The 16,329-nt window shown below is 43.6% G+C and overlaps 1 protein-coding gene across 2 annotated transcripts in view; it reads left to right on the forward strand.

Annotated features, from left to right (window-relative positions):
• Positions 1–16,329, forward strand: part of BRF1 (BRF1 general transcription factor IIIB subunit) — a 195,972-nt gene that overhangs the window by 36,193 nt on the left and 143,450 nt on the right. For both annotated transcript variants that reach the window (XM_028744966.2, XM_028744875.2), the window contains exon 3: positions 654–827. In XM_028744966.2, coding sequence (XP_028600799.2) covers positions 654–827 — 174 coding nt within the window. The remainder of the gene's footprint in view (positions 1–653; positions 828–16,329) is intronic.

A 16,329-nucleotide genomic window follows, 5' to 3' on the forward strand; every position in this document is an offset into this window, starting at 1 on the left:
TTATCATCCAACCTAAACTTATTTGATTTCTCTAACAGTTTAAAATCTATAATTTATAGTAGCACATATTTGGCACATATATGAATTTTATGCTATGCACATCTACTCAGAAGTAAAATTCATTCTTTTTATTGTAGTTTAACCTTGGGCAAGTGCCTAGGACTGCAGCATCAAAAAATGAATATTGTACTTTAGTTTTATACAAGCAAAATTGTGAATATACCCACTATTGGAAAGAAAGAAAGAATGTGCTACAAATCGTTGTACCCTATGCTATCTAAGTGGATATATATTAGTTTGTGGGTTTCTTTGTGATCTGCGGGCACCACTGCAGAAATTCATAATTGATTTGGGTGTTGTATATATTTAACACTGTACATAGTTATAAGTAAAAATCTTTATACTACCCATATTGAGTGAACACAACCCCTTCTTGGGTGCATATTACCGGTATATAGTATCTGAGAAAAAGAGAGGACCTAGCGGCTTTAAAAGTTTTAAGTTCTTATTTTATAACAAAACAACCCCCTACCCAAAAGTATAGAGCAACCAAGTTGACTTCAATTCATAGTGTAAGTATGCTTTGCAAATGGTGTATTATTATTATTATTATTATTATTATTATTATTATTATGTTTTTTTTCTCTTGAAAGGAAAACGGCAGATCCATCATTTGGGGAACCAGCTGCAACTGAATCAGCATTGCCTTGATACAGCCTTCAATTTTTTCAAGATGGCCGTGAGCAAGCACTTAACCCGAGGGAGGAAGATGACCCATGTGATCGCTGCTTGCCTCTACCTGGTGTGCAGAACAGAAGGCACTCCACGTATCCTTTCACTGCTGCTTGAATATTTTTGGGGGCATTCCTCGGGCTGTTTGAGCGCTTAACTCTTCTGTGCTAATTCAAATATAAGTCCATTTTTGTACACTTTAATCTTGTCACTCATCGAAGAAAACGCCAGGAAAACATTTTGTCTTGAATAAAAGTCAATGGTGAAATAGGTAGGGATTGTCCGATTTAATCTATAGTTGAATAGGGTGCCCTAGCCTGTAGGGGAGGGGCATGGACTACCCCCCCACCCCTTCGCATTAGATCAGGCCACAATGTGATTATTCCACATTTCAGGTCAGCTCACTGATTCTATGCACTGAGTATTATTTTTTTTATAAACAATTAAATGTGCCTATTTACTAGCTGTGTATGCCCTAAATCTCTTGATGCATGTGCTTTTTAAGGGTGATTGTCTCATGTCAAAATATAACGACAACAAATTATATTTGCAACAATACAGTGTACAGGTAACTTTCATCTTAAGCGAGGGTTTGATTTGGGAGGTTCACTTGTAAATGCAAAATTGCATATAGCCAGGAACTTCAGGAACTGCCGTCCCCCCTTGCAAGATGGAGGACAGTGTCCCAGAGCCCTCTCCTCTTCTTCCCAAAGCCTGGTAAGCAAAGAGAACCCACTGGGTGTGGGTGGGTGGGGGGTGGACAGTAAATAAATGGAGAGCAGGACCTCTCCATTTATTTATTTCACCCACCCATGCAAAACTGTGATGATGTAAGTAAAAGCAGCGTAAGATGCATTTCATCTTGATTAAAGCCAAAAAAAGCAGTCCTTTGAATCTTCCCACTCTGCTGAGCAGGCAAACTGTCTTTCACATTTTGTACCCATTTCCACCTTAACTTCATGATCCTGGTGTTCTTTTCTGGTGTACCATTTTCTTGCGAATGTTTAATTTTTTTCACATTAGTGATGTTTGTTGTTTTCGGCTTCCTGCTCGCGGAACAAACAAACGAACAAACAGTGATCTGGGGTTCAAACCACATGACAAGCGCAATGTGCAAACAAACCCAGTATATTGGATTCCTTCTGCTCCTTAGAATTTCAGGTCCGCATTGATAGAAGGAAATACTTCCTCAGGCGGGCCAGGAATGAGCATGAGCCTCCTTCAACAGTGCTATGCTACTTCTGTCCTTTGTTAGCCTGTTAGAATATTATGCAGTTTCCCTTATTATCTAGGTAATATGTTGCGTAAACCTTAGACTTTAAGACTTAGCTCAAGGGTGGTGAACCCTTTCAGCCCTTCTTGGACCACGTTTGACAGGTGGGACATCACAATGGTGTCATGACTTGGCTTACCCATGGCACTTTGAAAAGTATGTGAAGTCAGGTGTGGGGCAGGCTGGGCTGAAACAGCCTCGTGGGCCAAATGGAGAGGCTTGTCAGGTCTAAGGAAGCCCACAGGTCAGAGGTTCCTTGCCTTAGAGGGGGTAGCAGAGCGCAGTGTTTGGGATAAGAATGAAAAAGAACAAAAATACTGAAAACCCAACATGAATCACAATATTTAAAGCAAACAGAAGATTAGATGAAAATGCATACGACAGTTCTGGCAGCAAATTGAGTGCTGAAGTAAGAGTTGAAGAAGGTTTCTTTAACCACAGTAGAGCAAAAAAAGGCAAGCTCCTGGCTGCAGAAGTAGAAATACCCAACGTTCAGTATAAAGCTGCTTTCTTTTTAATGGTTTGCAGCAGAGCAACTATATAATATAATGAGAAACATGTTTACATTTTCAAAGGGCAAAAAAGGTTGAAGAGTATGTTAAATTAACATTTTCAGCATGTTCAAAGTTTAGCTCTCAAGAAAACGTTTATAAAATGGAAAGAAATAGACAAAAAGCTCAACATAAGAAATAGATTAAAGTGTAGGGAGGCATCCAATGAAATAGTTCCCTTAGTGCAAGGATTTCCAATTGTGCAACAGAACTTCATCACCTTCTCCCTGTGTGACCCCCACCCTCCCCAAATTTGATCTTGAAGGTTGGTGGAAACCCCAGAACAGATTTATGGGCATATGGAGGAAACAGAGAGAGGGGAAGTTCTGTTCTACAGCCACAAGTCTTCGCACTAACAAAAATACTTCATTGCATACCACCCATCGTTTCATGATACTGGGTGTTGTTAGTATTTATTAAATTTGTATACTGCCCTTCACCCAAAGATCACAGGGTGGTTTACAACATTAAAAAAATGAGAACACAAAATCCATAATAAAACAAAAGCAAACCAATAACGCCCCCCCCAAAAAAAAAACGTATTTAAAAGGACATAGAATGTTCAGTCAGCTAAAGGCCTGGTGATAGAGGAGCGTTTTTGCCTGGCCCCTAAAGATATGTAATGAAGGTGCCAGGTGAGCCTCCCTGGAGGAAGAGTATTTCACAAACGGGGAGCCATCGGGGGGCGGGGGCGGGGAAGGCCCCTTCTTGAGTTTAAATTTAGAAAAATGAAATGCCATTGTAAATAGTATTTGCAAATTGACTAGCATCTTCTGGTTCATGGTCTTTCTAAAGGAGCATTTAGGGCTAAACAAGAAGCCACCCCCTAATAGGGGAGATTTTTTGGTACAAAAGTTGTAGCAATCTGCTTTCAAGCGTGGGGTGTGTGTGTGTGTGTGGGTCTTTTGAAAAGAGGGTTGCATTTTGCCAGTAATTTCAACATGATATGCAAATAATCTGGATATTCGCTACCAGGGTTATTTTGCAAGTTTGTGGGGAATAGGGGGCAGTTAAAAAGAATATGATGGGGCGATGTTTGCCCTTTTTATTCTTTCATCAGCATAAATTGCTTCAGCTTTCCCCTTCTGGTTACCTTGACATTCGGCCCCCAGGACAACGTAGTATGTGTAAGAGACCATCTGGCACAGTGATCTATGTGGGTCTGTTACATAAGCTCAAGCAGTAACTAGAGTGGATAACTAATTTTGCGTATGTTGTCAGCCTGGGTATATTGGAGTGTTTTCACTTTGGTGGAGTTTCACTTAAATTATGTGCCTGCCTTTTGCTGGATAGTTAGGCCCCTTCATTCCTACGAACAAGAACATGAGGTTATAACTGAAAGCAGTCCTCGAGAAGTGTTGTACTCCCCCCTCCCCTTTGTCATACTAAGTACACAGTCAAAATTCCCTGCTGCCTGGGCAGCCAGTTGCATGGAAGCAGATCTGCATAGCTCTGCATTGACTATATATAGCTCAATGCCTTGCATGCAGAAGGTCCCAGGTTCAGCACCACGCCAGATAAAAGCATCAGGTTGCAGTGAGTGAAATATTCTGCTAGAAATTCTGGAGAGCTGCTGCTGGTCAAGAGTAGACAATACTGAGCTAAAAAGGTAAAGGACCCCTGACCGATAAGCCCGGTCGCGGACGACTCTGGGGTTGCAGCGCTCATCTCGCTTTACAGGCCGAGGGAGCCAGCGTTTGCAGACAGTTTTTCTAGGTCATGTGACCAGCATGACTAAGCCGCTTCTGGCGAAACCAGAGCAGCGCACGGAAATGCTATTTGCCTTCCTGCTGGAGCGGTACCTCTTTATCTGCTTGCACTTTTTGGGCGTCCTTTTGAACTGCTAGGTTAGCAGGAGCTGGGACTGAGCAACGGGAGCTCACCCCGTCGTGGGGATTCGAACCGCTGACCTTCTGATCGGCAAACCCAAGAGGCTTGGTAGTTTAGACCACAGTGCCACCTGTGTCCCTTAATACTGAGCTAGATGGGTGAATAATTTGACCTGGCTTAAGGTTCCTATGAAGCCTCCTCCACTATCATATGCTTGTAGTGTTTGGTAACACACCTATCCATTATGTTGAATGAGATGCACATATGTGCATCAGGTGGCCCTGCTTTCAGGCTTTTAGCAGTGCCTAGACCTGGAGGGGTAGTGAACTCTATGGGGGATCACCACTCATGGACACAACTCCATGCGGGTATAGGTGAATTGTGAGATTTGGTCCTGCTAAGGGCAGGAAAGCTGTAGGTGCCTTGTCTGTCTTTTGAGTTTCAAGCCCCTTACAGGTCTGAATCTTAGAAGGAGAATCTTTGAATCTTGGTGAGCTGCAAACTCTCGTTCTCTCACTATATTGCATCCTGCTGTGGGATTGAATTTAATGAACTAGAAGTTCTTCAAATAAATGAATGCATAATAATACTGACCTGCCTTGCAAGCTTTTAAGGATCACAAAATGTAGATGTCTATGAATCTCTTTGAATATGTTTAAGTGCTAAGTATTCGTATATGATGATAGTGCAAAAAACCTGCACCAAGAGAAGCAGAATTCAATTACGGAAACTAAGCAACCCTCCTGCTCAATTTAGGAAATCTAGAATTGATCATCCCAAAGACATGACTGCCTAGCCTTTGCTTGAAGACCTCTGGCAAATGAGAGACCTCTAGCAAATGCAAAAATTTGCAGGGCGCTGTATAATATGCCCATACCAAATTATCTGCTACTTTTGCACTGGTGTGCTCTCAACCCTACATATAAATTGAGAGAGTCCTTCCAGTAGGGCAAAATGGAAGGCTATAGAATGACTTTTAACAGTAGACTTCTGTACTGCTCTTTAGATTAGCCATAGTTGAGCTGGAATTTGTCACAACATGCAATGCACATTGTGTTTGTGTGTGTGCAGAGATGAAGAATATAATTTTGCCAGATAATACATCGCAAGAAATCAGCTCTTATTTAGTGTGGTGTTTACTGATAACTTCTTTCTCATGTGAACATGCATAGCTGCCTTTTCTGGGATCAGCCTGTCGGCCTCTCTGGCTCAGGGCTCTGTACTCTTGCAGCAGTTCTTTGTGGTCTAGGCAGAGGGTCTTTCTTAGTCCTGCTGCCTTTGGTAGATGGCAGGGATTAAACCTGGGGATTTCTGCATGGAAGGGTGACTCTCTGACTTCTTCCTGACCCCGAGCATTGCCCTTCTGCATCATTTGGGTGAATTACATGCAGGAACGTGTGCTGTAATCCTGGCAAGAAAGTGTTTTGATATTGCTGTTGTAAACTCTAGCGGAGCAACCCAAGAAAGTACTTGGGAGAGGCTGCAAACTACAGGCTGGAACAACTGGTTGTTCTTGCTATTTAGACCAAATTCTGAGTAGGATGTTTTGAAATGCGTTGTGTTGTGTAAGCGTTGCTTTCTTTTTAAAAAAAAAATCAAAAAAATCCTGCCCTTCCTCCAAGAAGTTTGGGATTATGTGCAAGGCTCTCCTCCATTTTATCTTTATACAACAGTAAGGTGGGTGTGATGAGCTGCCAGGGCTTGCCGGTCCTTTGCTAGTGCCCGGCCTTCTAAGTAGGCCTGATCTGCACCAACAGGCACCAGCCAGGCAGTGACCCCTGAGACCACATTGGGACTTTGCCTGGAGACACTCCACCTTTGGGAGAAGAAGGGTGGGACACTCTCCACCAGCTGCTTGATGGCAGAGAAGGAGCCCAGTTGTTGCTTTTTAGGGAAGAAGGAAGGGAGGGGAAGCCTAGTAGAGACACAGGAAACAGTTTGGGCAAACTGGATGCCTAAATAAGGTGCCTCTGCAGAAATTGGGGAAAGGTGGTCCTTGCTTCTGGTTGGAGATCTTCACCAGGCTGTTCCCCTAAGCCCTGTTGGACATAGTGTGAGAGAGTATACCAGTGGCCTATGTTGATATAGCACCTGGGGAGGCATAGGAGCCCTGGATTTTAGCCTGCCAAGGGCTCTGAGGCAGAAAACCCCTGTCCTCTTTGGGGAAAGAGCCTCCCCTGGAACACGGAGGCAGCCCTGGGAGGAACTTACTGTCTCTGGGGTTTGGTTTGGCCTGGGGAAAGGAGACATGGACATCTTGAGAAAAGCACAGCACTGAAACAGTCCTGAGAAGAAGAGGACTTGGTGCTGGGAGGACTGCAGGCCTGCAAGGAAAGCAGATATTATGAAGCAACACTTTGGGCAGAAAACCTGATATGCAGTTGACCAAGCACGAGCTGGTGGTGCCTTTGCTTGATGACCCATGCAAGGCATGGAACATGCCCCCTTTAACATCCTCCTTCCCCAGGGCTCCTTCCCCAGGTGCAGTGGGCTAGACTGAAAGTTAGGACAAGGGCTGACTTTGATGTGAGAGATCCAGGGTCAGAATCTCTGACAGTTTAATCAATACTAATAGAAGCTTTGGGGTGGGAACAACACCACCACCACCACCATCATCATCATCATCTGAGGGGCCATTGTGGCTCAAATATGACAATAGTACTATTCGGGGAAAAGAAGCCTCAGTTGTTTTGATTTTGAATTACAGTGGTGCCTCGCAAGACGAAATTAATCCGTTCCGCGAGTCTCTTCGCCTTGCGTTTTTTTTGTCTTGCGAAGCACGGCTATTAGCGGCTTAGCCGTTTAGCGGCTATTAACGGCTTAGCGGCTATTAACGGCTTAGCGGCTTTAAGAAAAAGGAAACAAACTCACAAGAACTCGCAAGACGTTTCCTCTTGCGAAGCAAGCCCATAGGGAAATTCGTCTTGCGGAACGACTCAAAAAACGGAAAACCCTTTCGTCTAGCGAGTTTTTCATCTTGCGAGGCATTCGTCTTGCGGGGCACCACTGTATAAGCATTTTGAAAATTTACTAGATTGCCAAGTGTAGTTAAGGATAGTTAAGGATGTTCACCTATGGAGTTGCTATTTCTGCCAATTTGAGCATTTTATTATGTTCACAATAACAGTACTGAATAAAGCACCTAAAACCAATTAAGAGTGCTTGCAAAACCTGAAAAGTAAACAGGCACTGCCTGCAGGCTTGCAATCCAATCAGAGAAGAGTCCTGCAAGGAGGAAAGTAAATGAAGGTAAATAAGAGGGAAGGGGCAGTTGGCAAACTCTCTCCGTCTTCTCACAACTAGAAGATTGGACTGAGTTGTTTTCACTAGGATTTAGCCAACAGATGGCTCACCGTGTGAACTTTTGGTAGACAGGAATAACTGCAGCTGGTGATGGAAAATATGAAGGATGGACCCCCTGTACTCTCGACAAATGGGCTTTAATTTTCCTTTCCACATATGCTGCCGTGTGTATCGTTTTGGAGAGCGAATGAGCCAGATAAGAACGTTCCCGTGTCACCGAGTAAAAAGAGGGTGTTTCTTCCTAGTGAGAACAGGATACAGGTGCACAATGTGTGCTTGGTGTTTACAAGTTAACCCTCTTCCTCACACCAGAAGAACAAAGCTGGACAGAATGCTAAATTGTACTTATACAAAAACAATCACATGCAGACTGTAATCCTACTTAAATTTGTAATGTCTGAAACAACACCTGACATATTTTTATATTACATTTTTTATCCCTCCTTCCAAGAAGAGCATAGATTTATCCGCCCCTTCCATTTTTGCATTAAAAAAAGTAAACCTAATTTAGAGTGGGTACAAGTATGCAGTGCTTGGGGCCGAAGTTGCTCTAAGTCAGCTTGCTGAGGAAGGTGGCGTTTCTAGGGGGGTCTACAAATATAAAAACTTGCTTTACTCCCAAGTCCTCTAACCACACCTGTGGCTTGGGAAGAGGCAGGCTCGTATCTCACTGTGGTCGGATTATCACATTGCACAAGCTTCTACTTACTTATTTTTATTTATTTATAGGCTGCCTTTTGATAAAATGCACATACCCAAATATGTAAAAAAAAAAAAGCATCCAAAAGCAAGAGAGCCGACAGCAAAAATGGTAAAACGCAGCATGTTTTTAACCCCCCCCCCCCGAAGAAGAATCAGAATATCCCAAAGGGTTGCGCAGGGCACCACCGAAAGTTCTCTAAACTTCAGTGCAATTGAGATAAGGCCCAGCCTCTCTCAAGTATGGCAGGGAACAGGGATGGCAGGAATTCAAGTTTATAGGACCTACCTCATTTTCTGATTAATTCGAAGGTCTATCAACCAGCGTCAGGTGCAAAAGAAAGGGCAGGAGCACAGACATAAGCTAATATTAAGGAACAGGCTGCCTCTACATATGTTCAGCCCAGGAATTGTAATCGGCATGAAAACCAAGCTCACAATCGTTTCACACAAAAGCCCACTTCTGGTTTTCCTTCCAGCTTCCTTTGTTTTAGCGGCCTAATTTAATGATGGAAGCCTTTTAGTAGTCGCTCTTGGCAGCCAGTTGAGAGTAGTTTAGAAACTCTTGCTGATCCATGACAAATTAGTCAGATATCTACCAGCAGACGCTGATCTAAATTGTGCCCGTGCTTTTTCTGGAGCATGTAGTAAGCTTGAAAGAGAGGCAGGAATTTCTTTCACTTGCACTGGGTTAAATCCAAGAAATACCTGAGGGTTTTCTGCTGCTGTTTCTTACTTTCTCCACACACCAGTGCAGTTTCGAGGCTGGGGGCTCCAGGCCAGGGCATGATCTGTGCTTTCTCCTTACGAGAAAGGTTTTGGATATTTGCTTTTGACGAGCTGGTGAGTGGATTTGTGGATTTCTGTGCTTTTCTCTCTGACCTTCAGTGCTTCCACCCAGTGACTTGCCATTCATTCACTTTAGTGAAGGAGATTGAGCTCTGAATGCATAAGGTTTTCTGTATGGTGTTGTCTTTCCCTGCAGACATGCAGAGTCAACTTATGCACATGTCTGCAGGCATTGCCCTATTCATTACCAAGTGGCATTATCTCATTTGAGGCAGTTGAGAGATGCACCCTGATGCGATGATCGTGTAGTGGCATGTTTGGAAAAGATGTGCAGACATATATTTTTTATTCCACTAGTACCACATCTGATGCTGACTGCTTAATATGATTGTATTTATTTTATACACTGGCTGTATTTTAGTAGTGCTTGCAACACCTGAGATTGAAGGTGGGGGTGTCTTTTTAAATGCATTAAAAATACCCTCCATTTATAAGATAAGTAGGAACAGTAAGAACATCTAAAAATGTTTAAAAACAGTCACATACCCTCACAGCCAATAATGTCAAGACTACTGGGAGCAGTATCTTTCAGCCATTGTAAGCTTTTAACTTTCTCCTAAAAGTTAGTAATGAGAAAGGCAGGCTCACGTCAGCAGGAAAGGCATTTCACAAATGGGGAGCCATCACTAAGAAGGCCCTTGGGCAGAACTTTTCTTGTAGTTGCATCATTTTACTGGGATTCACCTCTCACTGCTGGTATTTAGGTGTCTCCTTAAAACACATTTATGTAGGCCTTTGGCAGCATGTGATTTATCTGTCTGATTTCAGTGGCATTTATTTTGTTTTGTATTGCATACTATGTTTTTAATCTTGTATACCAATTTGAGGCTGGATAAAAATGTCTTAATAAATAACCCTAAGGGTAAGCTGGGCTGAGAGATACTGACAGGCCTGAGTTGAGCGTCATCATAGCTAAATGTGGAGATTTGAACTCTCTTCTCCCCAGCTCTACTCCACCAAATGGGAAGGCAGAGAATTTGCTTCTGAATGGAGGGACATAGTAAGCACGGAGCCCTGTCTTTCCTTGTAGCTGCATTTCGGATGCAAGCTGCATCCGAATAGATTGCCATCTTTGTGCCGTGGCGTGCTATGTGAAATTGCACTGCCAGATCGCAGTCAAACCCACAACAGAGTAGTATGCGAAGAGGACTTGATTACCTCTTTCCCAGCATATTGCTGGCAGTGATTATTTTGCCAGAGGCAAATGATATGTACAATCAGTGCATATTTTTCTTGCGAAGAGCTCTAGTAACTGAGATAAGTTTACGAGATATCCTTAGAAAACACAGACAACAAACCCTGATAATGAAAAGAGCACTTTCTGGGTTGTAAATGAGACTCGCAATAAGTGTTTGCCATCTACAGAGGATTAAGGGGCATAAAAGTTTGATGACGCTTCCGAGTAAAGATTCTCCGTCTTTGTTGAGAGTCTTCTTTTTAGTGGGAGGTTATATGCTTGTAATTTAGAAGCCTTGATAATTGCATTTTTCCCACCTCCTTTGGAAGCGAATCTGCTCGTGCCACTCGCCACTGACATCATAAAGCTTTGAACTTTTAAATTTAATTGGTAAATAAGTGTCAAATATTGATTAAATAGGCCGGTTTGACTCTTCACAGATAATGGGTCTCAAAAACAAAATAATAGATACTTTCATGTTTCCCTGAGAAGGGCATGTGTGTCTGTGAGCGAGTGGTTCCCTAAATTGCTGCTTAAAGATCATTCAAGTCTGGTTATTACAGACCTTGTAGCAAAACAAGAGTTCAGTTCATGGACAGACCAAATTAACGTCTATATCTTAAGCAAGCTTTTTGGAATGCAAAAGAGTTCTGTCTTTGTAAAATACGTGATAGGCTATTGATATTTTGGGCTGCTACAGTGAACTCTAGTTTACTTGACATTTTATATTATATAGTGTTTTAAGGGGTCACAACACTTCATATACCATATTTCAATAATAACAGGTCACGTCAAAGACTGATAAATCTTCACTGGTGGAATCCAGTTGCGCTTTTGCGCCTGTGAATGTGTTCCCTAAGGGGAAAAGGAGGAAAGTGGTTTTTGCCAATTTCCCATTCCGCCCTTTGAGCTGCCATTCACCTGTTGTGCAAAGTCCTCTGGTGTCTTTGCTGGATCAAAAGCCAGCCAAGAAAAAGGGTGGGGGTGCAGTCCCCCGTGGCTGATGGTTGCTTATTATTAGATAACTAAGACAGACAATTAGCCATTTAGTTGCTCATGCCAGCAGTCTCTTAATTCTGCCATCAATTGGCACCAGGATTTTTCATGCACGCTGCAGCATGTGAAGATGGTGCAGAAATGTGCCATATGAAAGGCTGGTGAGGAATTGTCTTCCAAAACTTTCTTAACCAAGTTCTTTTGTAGCAGTTAGCATACTAAATCTGTCCTCTGCTTCCTTGTCACAGCTGAAGATTTCATCATTCTACTGTTAGCATTCCCTGAAGGCTTCGCTGTTCTTGAGCAATGCAACGGCAGCAAGCTAATGTACATTTTATAGCAAAACCCATGAGATCCCATTGTTTTGATTAGGCAATACATTGTCAGGTACGGATATAGAAGATTATGACGCTTGATCGCCTTCTAAATCTTGATAACTGTAAGAAAGACTGATGTTTTGTGGTTACTCTGAATTAGGGCTAAGTATAAATTTCCTTGGAAGACAATGAGCACTGGCAGGTAAGTCCTGCTTCTTGTGTTCATCCTTGATTCATGCATTACTTCTGCTACTGTGTGATTTTGGAGCCTGAAGTGTAGTAGTGGGCAGAAGATAATGCTCTCTGGGGCTTTGCTCTGCTACTCAGTCTTAGACTGATGCTGCACTTCCTTCTTCTACCCTCTGCTTGAAGAAGACTCCAAGGCCTGAGTGCCACATATCCAGGTTGCTTCTGGGGTTTGTTTTTGGCCTTCTGGCCTATTCCAAAGCCCTGAACCATAATACATAGCAGGATGATATTCTGGCTTAGACAGGTGAGACCAGAGTGGCCTTGCTGGCTGAGGCTGAAGGGAGTGATAGATACCACTGTATTTGCTGTGATCTATGGGTGCTGGGCTGCTAACCTTCAAAGAATATGTAACCTTTGGCCCTCAGGAAGTTGGTGGACTTCAGTTCCCAACAGCCTCAGTCAGAATTGCATATTAGTTCATCTGCTCTCTGCAACTTCCTCCCAGAAAGTCCAAGCTTGTTTAGGATTTTCTGGCAGCAAATAACCTCACTCTACCAAAAAGCACAAAGGATTGCCTAAAGCAGGGGTCGGCAACCTAAGGCCCATGGGCCACAAGCGGCCCACGGGGGTTGTTTAACTGGCCCATGAGCTGCCCCCCAACCGAGCTGCCCGCTTGGCGATTCCCCACGTGCTACGCTAAACCGACGCAGTGCAGTGCGGGGACTCGCTTCTGCGGCGCCGGAAATCGCATCTGCGCAGACACCAGAAATTGCGGGTGCTCGTGATCTGGCCCACGGAGGGATCTCCGCTGGAGTGAACCGGCCCAGGCGAGGTAAACCTTGCCGACCCCTGATCTAAAGGTAGGAGTGGGGGCAATTCATGGGTGCAAAACAAAATATATCAACGTTAAAAAAATCCACAGTGTGTCTGTTTTGTGCCACACTCCTTGTACAAATAAAATACTCGCGTCTCCAGTAAAACAAACAATTTAATACAAACAATTTAAAACATCTATGTATTGCTTGATCTACGCATGCCAATGTCCTTCTGTGTTCATTGGCACTGGCAGCAAAATGTGCATAGGTTTGAAGCCTAATATTCTTTATGTAAATTGCTTCACAGGGAGAATGTTTATGTCTGGATTATAAAACACAAAAACATTCATGCTTTTGCCTCACAGCTATTTGAAGAACCTTCACTTGGTAGCGGAGAGGAGAAGAAGAAGCGTATTGCTCAGAGCATATAATTATTACCTTATGAGGCTGGGGAGATTACAATAAGATAATGTATGTGAAGTACATTGAACATTGGGAGGCGCCTTATAAAGGATAGTAGTAACAAGCATCCTGTGCATTAATATCAAATTTGTTATCAGAACGCCAGTCTTGATGCAGCCAAAATGGCATCACTCAGATCCAAGCAGTGGTATCAGTAGGTGATCTATCAGAGAGCTCTTTGGGTTCCTAATGTCCAGCTGTTCTTATTTATTCAGCTTCCAGGTAAAACCTGATTTTGCAAGTTTGCATCCTTGTTTTTCCAACTGAGAATCTTTTTGCTTTCTTTTCCTTGTTTTTTAATAAGAGGATTTCCAACCCCACCCCCCAGGGCAGGGAATTTTGATATGCAGATTTGTACAACACTTCTGCAACACAGATAAGGGCAGCCTCTCTGAGTGCTCATGGTGCAATCACAAGGAACAGCTCTGTATTTGTGCTACAGCATTTTTTGCATGCTTCGCACATAAGCAACCAATCTCTCTTTGGTCAACTAATCTAAAGTTGATTCTGAGTGTTGTAACATTTGCCACATTTGTTATCTGATTATTTTTATTCTTCAGTTGTGCCATGTACTTGGGTGTTGATAGACTAGAAGTGTCAGTTAACGAGTCTAATTAAATAATTGCATAGTTTTTTGTATTAATTTTATTAGCTTTATGTTAATTAATGAGGGAGAAGTTCTATTTCTGCTAGGCAGGTTATTCAGCTGTAACACTGAGTGGAGTTTTTTGAGTGTTGGTTAGAGAACAATGATAAACAAGGAGACCTCATGATTTTTTAAAATTGCGAGGTGCAGAGTAATTGCCTCCAATCACTTGTCTTCACATTGTAGTTGAGTTGAGTTGAAAATCTAGAAAACATTGGGCAGGGTTATAATTCATAGCAGAAGACATGCTTTGCATGCAGAATCAGAGTTGGAGGGAACCTTGGAGTTCATGTAATCCAACCCCCTTCTCAGTGCAAGAATCTGAAGTTCAGGATGCAGTTACAGCATCCCTGAAGGATGACCGTTCAGTCTCTGCTTAAATACCTCTAGCAAAGGCAAGCCCACCACAGTCTGTTCCACTCATGAACAGCTCTTGTTATTTCTCCTAATATTGACCTGATATCTACTTCTGTAGGGACGCGGGTGGCACTGTGGGTAAAAGCCTCAGCGCCTAGGGCTTGCCGATCGAAAGGTCGGCGGTTCGAATCCCCGCGGCGGGGTGCGCTCCTGCTGCTCAGTCCCAGCGCCTGCCAACCTAGCAGTTCGAAAGCACCCCCGGGTGCAAGTAGATAAATAGGGACCGCTTACTGGCGGGAAGGTAAACGGCGTTTCCGTGTGCGGCTCTGGCTCGCCAGAGCAGCAGTGTCACGCTGGCCACGTGACCCGGAAGTGTCTTCGGACAAGCGCTGGCCCCCGGCCTCTTGAGTGAGATGGGCGCACAACCCCAGAGTCTGGCAAGACTGGCCCGAACGGGCAGGGGTACCTTTACCTTTTTATCTACTTCTGTGCAGCTTCCATCCCTTGATTCTAGTTTGGCCCAAATTGGCAACAGAGACAAAATCAGCTCCAGCTTCTTCGTGGCACGCCTTCAAATATTCAGAGACATCTCCCCTTCACCTTTTCCTATTCTGTCTAAGGCTAAACAATACTAGCTCTGGCAACCGTTCCTCAGAGGACTTAATTTTCAGACTCCTTGCTGTCCTGGCAGCTCTTCTCTGAGCGTGGTCCAGCTGGTAAGTGGCTGTCGCCACACCCATTATTCTGCTCTTGTCTCAGGCTCTTTCCAGGCCCAAACTCCAAACATCTCCTCTCCCACCCCGCACCCCCAAATATTTTTATCCTGCATGCCTTTGCTTGGCTGCAAACTGTGGTCTGCTGATGCAACCAGACACAATAGCATGAGGTAATCTGGAGGACTTTCCCCCTGCTTTTGTAGCCAGTTAGACATTCGCAGCTCGATTTGAACTCGGCTGTGTTTAGCGGGTGCCTTGTCCTTTATATAGTTCCTTTTGTGTTGGGTATTACATGTCTTGTCTATAAATAGCTCCACCAAATGGCTTCACCAAAAGGGATAATCTTGCAAACAAAGGGGGCTTGACCTCATATGGGGGTCTCAGTCTTTGCACGGATTATATTGAACTGGCTCATACGAAGGGGGACAAATGTTGGTTTGTGTGCTGCATTCCAGCCTCACTAAAGACCCCAGATACTACTTGCTCCATCTTCCTGACCTTTTCTCTCCCAGCATGTTGCTGGGGATGAAGTCACTATTTCTGTGATTCACAGTCTCCCAAACCATTTGTATTTTAAAAGAGAGAGAGAGATTAAAAACAAAGGGGTGTTTTTACAACTGCTTCCTATTGATAATTGCTCTCACAGCAGGCATAGAACAGGCCACCCCTTGGAAAGCAAATGACACATTTCCTCTTTGCTCTGGCAGCCTGGCATCTAAACATTATCTGACATTGCTGCAAGGGAGGCCTCAAATTTGCACCCTGAACTTTTCTTAATCTTTAATGGATATCTGAACCATCACACAATGCTGCTCTGTGTGTATATGTAATGAATTTCTAGTGTTGTTGACTTCCATTCAGGCATCCGTGTGCTAAGCTATTTCTGGCTCATCAGATTCTTTTCTTCAAGGTTTGTGTGTGCATTGTGTTTACAGTGAAAGTGTATGAACGTGATCCAACACACTCACTATATTGTTGTTGGGTTCGATCCAGGTTTGTCTTTGGCAGCGCTTTGGATGCTCTTGCAGGCGGAATAGAGAAGAGGTGATTTTTGGCCAGTCCTTCTCCTCCTCCCTCTGCCCTCAGAAATGTTCTCCCGTTAGTGGAGCAGCAGCCTCTGCTAGATGTGAGTTATCATTTGCAAAAGGAAGGAGCATAGAATCATAGAATTGTGGCGTTGGAAGGGAACCCAAGAGTCATCTAGTCCAGTCCCCTGCAGTGCAGAAATCTCAGCTGAAGCATCCATGACAGATACCCCCCCCCCAAGCCTCTGCTTAAAAACCTCCAAGGAAGGAGAGTCCATAGAACTCTACAGTTCTATGATTCTGTGTTCTCCTGTGAGGCTTCTATACTGCTGGGACCTGTGGAAATAGTTTGCTTTCTCTTCTCCTGATGAGTTATTTTTAATGAGGGCCAA

This window comes from Podarcis muralis, chromosome 1 (assembly GCF_964188315.1).
Source record: "Podarcis muralis chromosome 1, rPodMur119.hap1.1, whole genome shotgun sequence".
NCBI classification, from domain to species: domain Eukaryota; kingdom Metazoa; phylum Chordata; class Lepidosauria; order Squamata; family Lacertidae; genus Podarcis; species Podarcis muralis.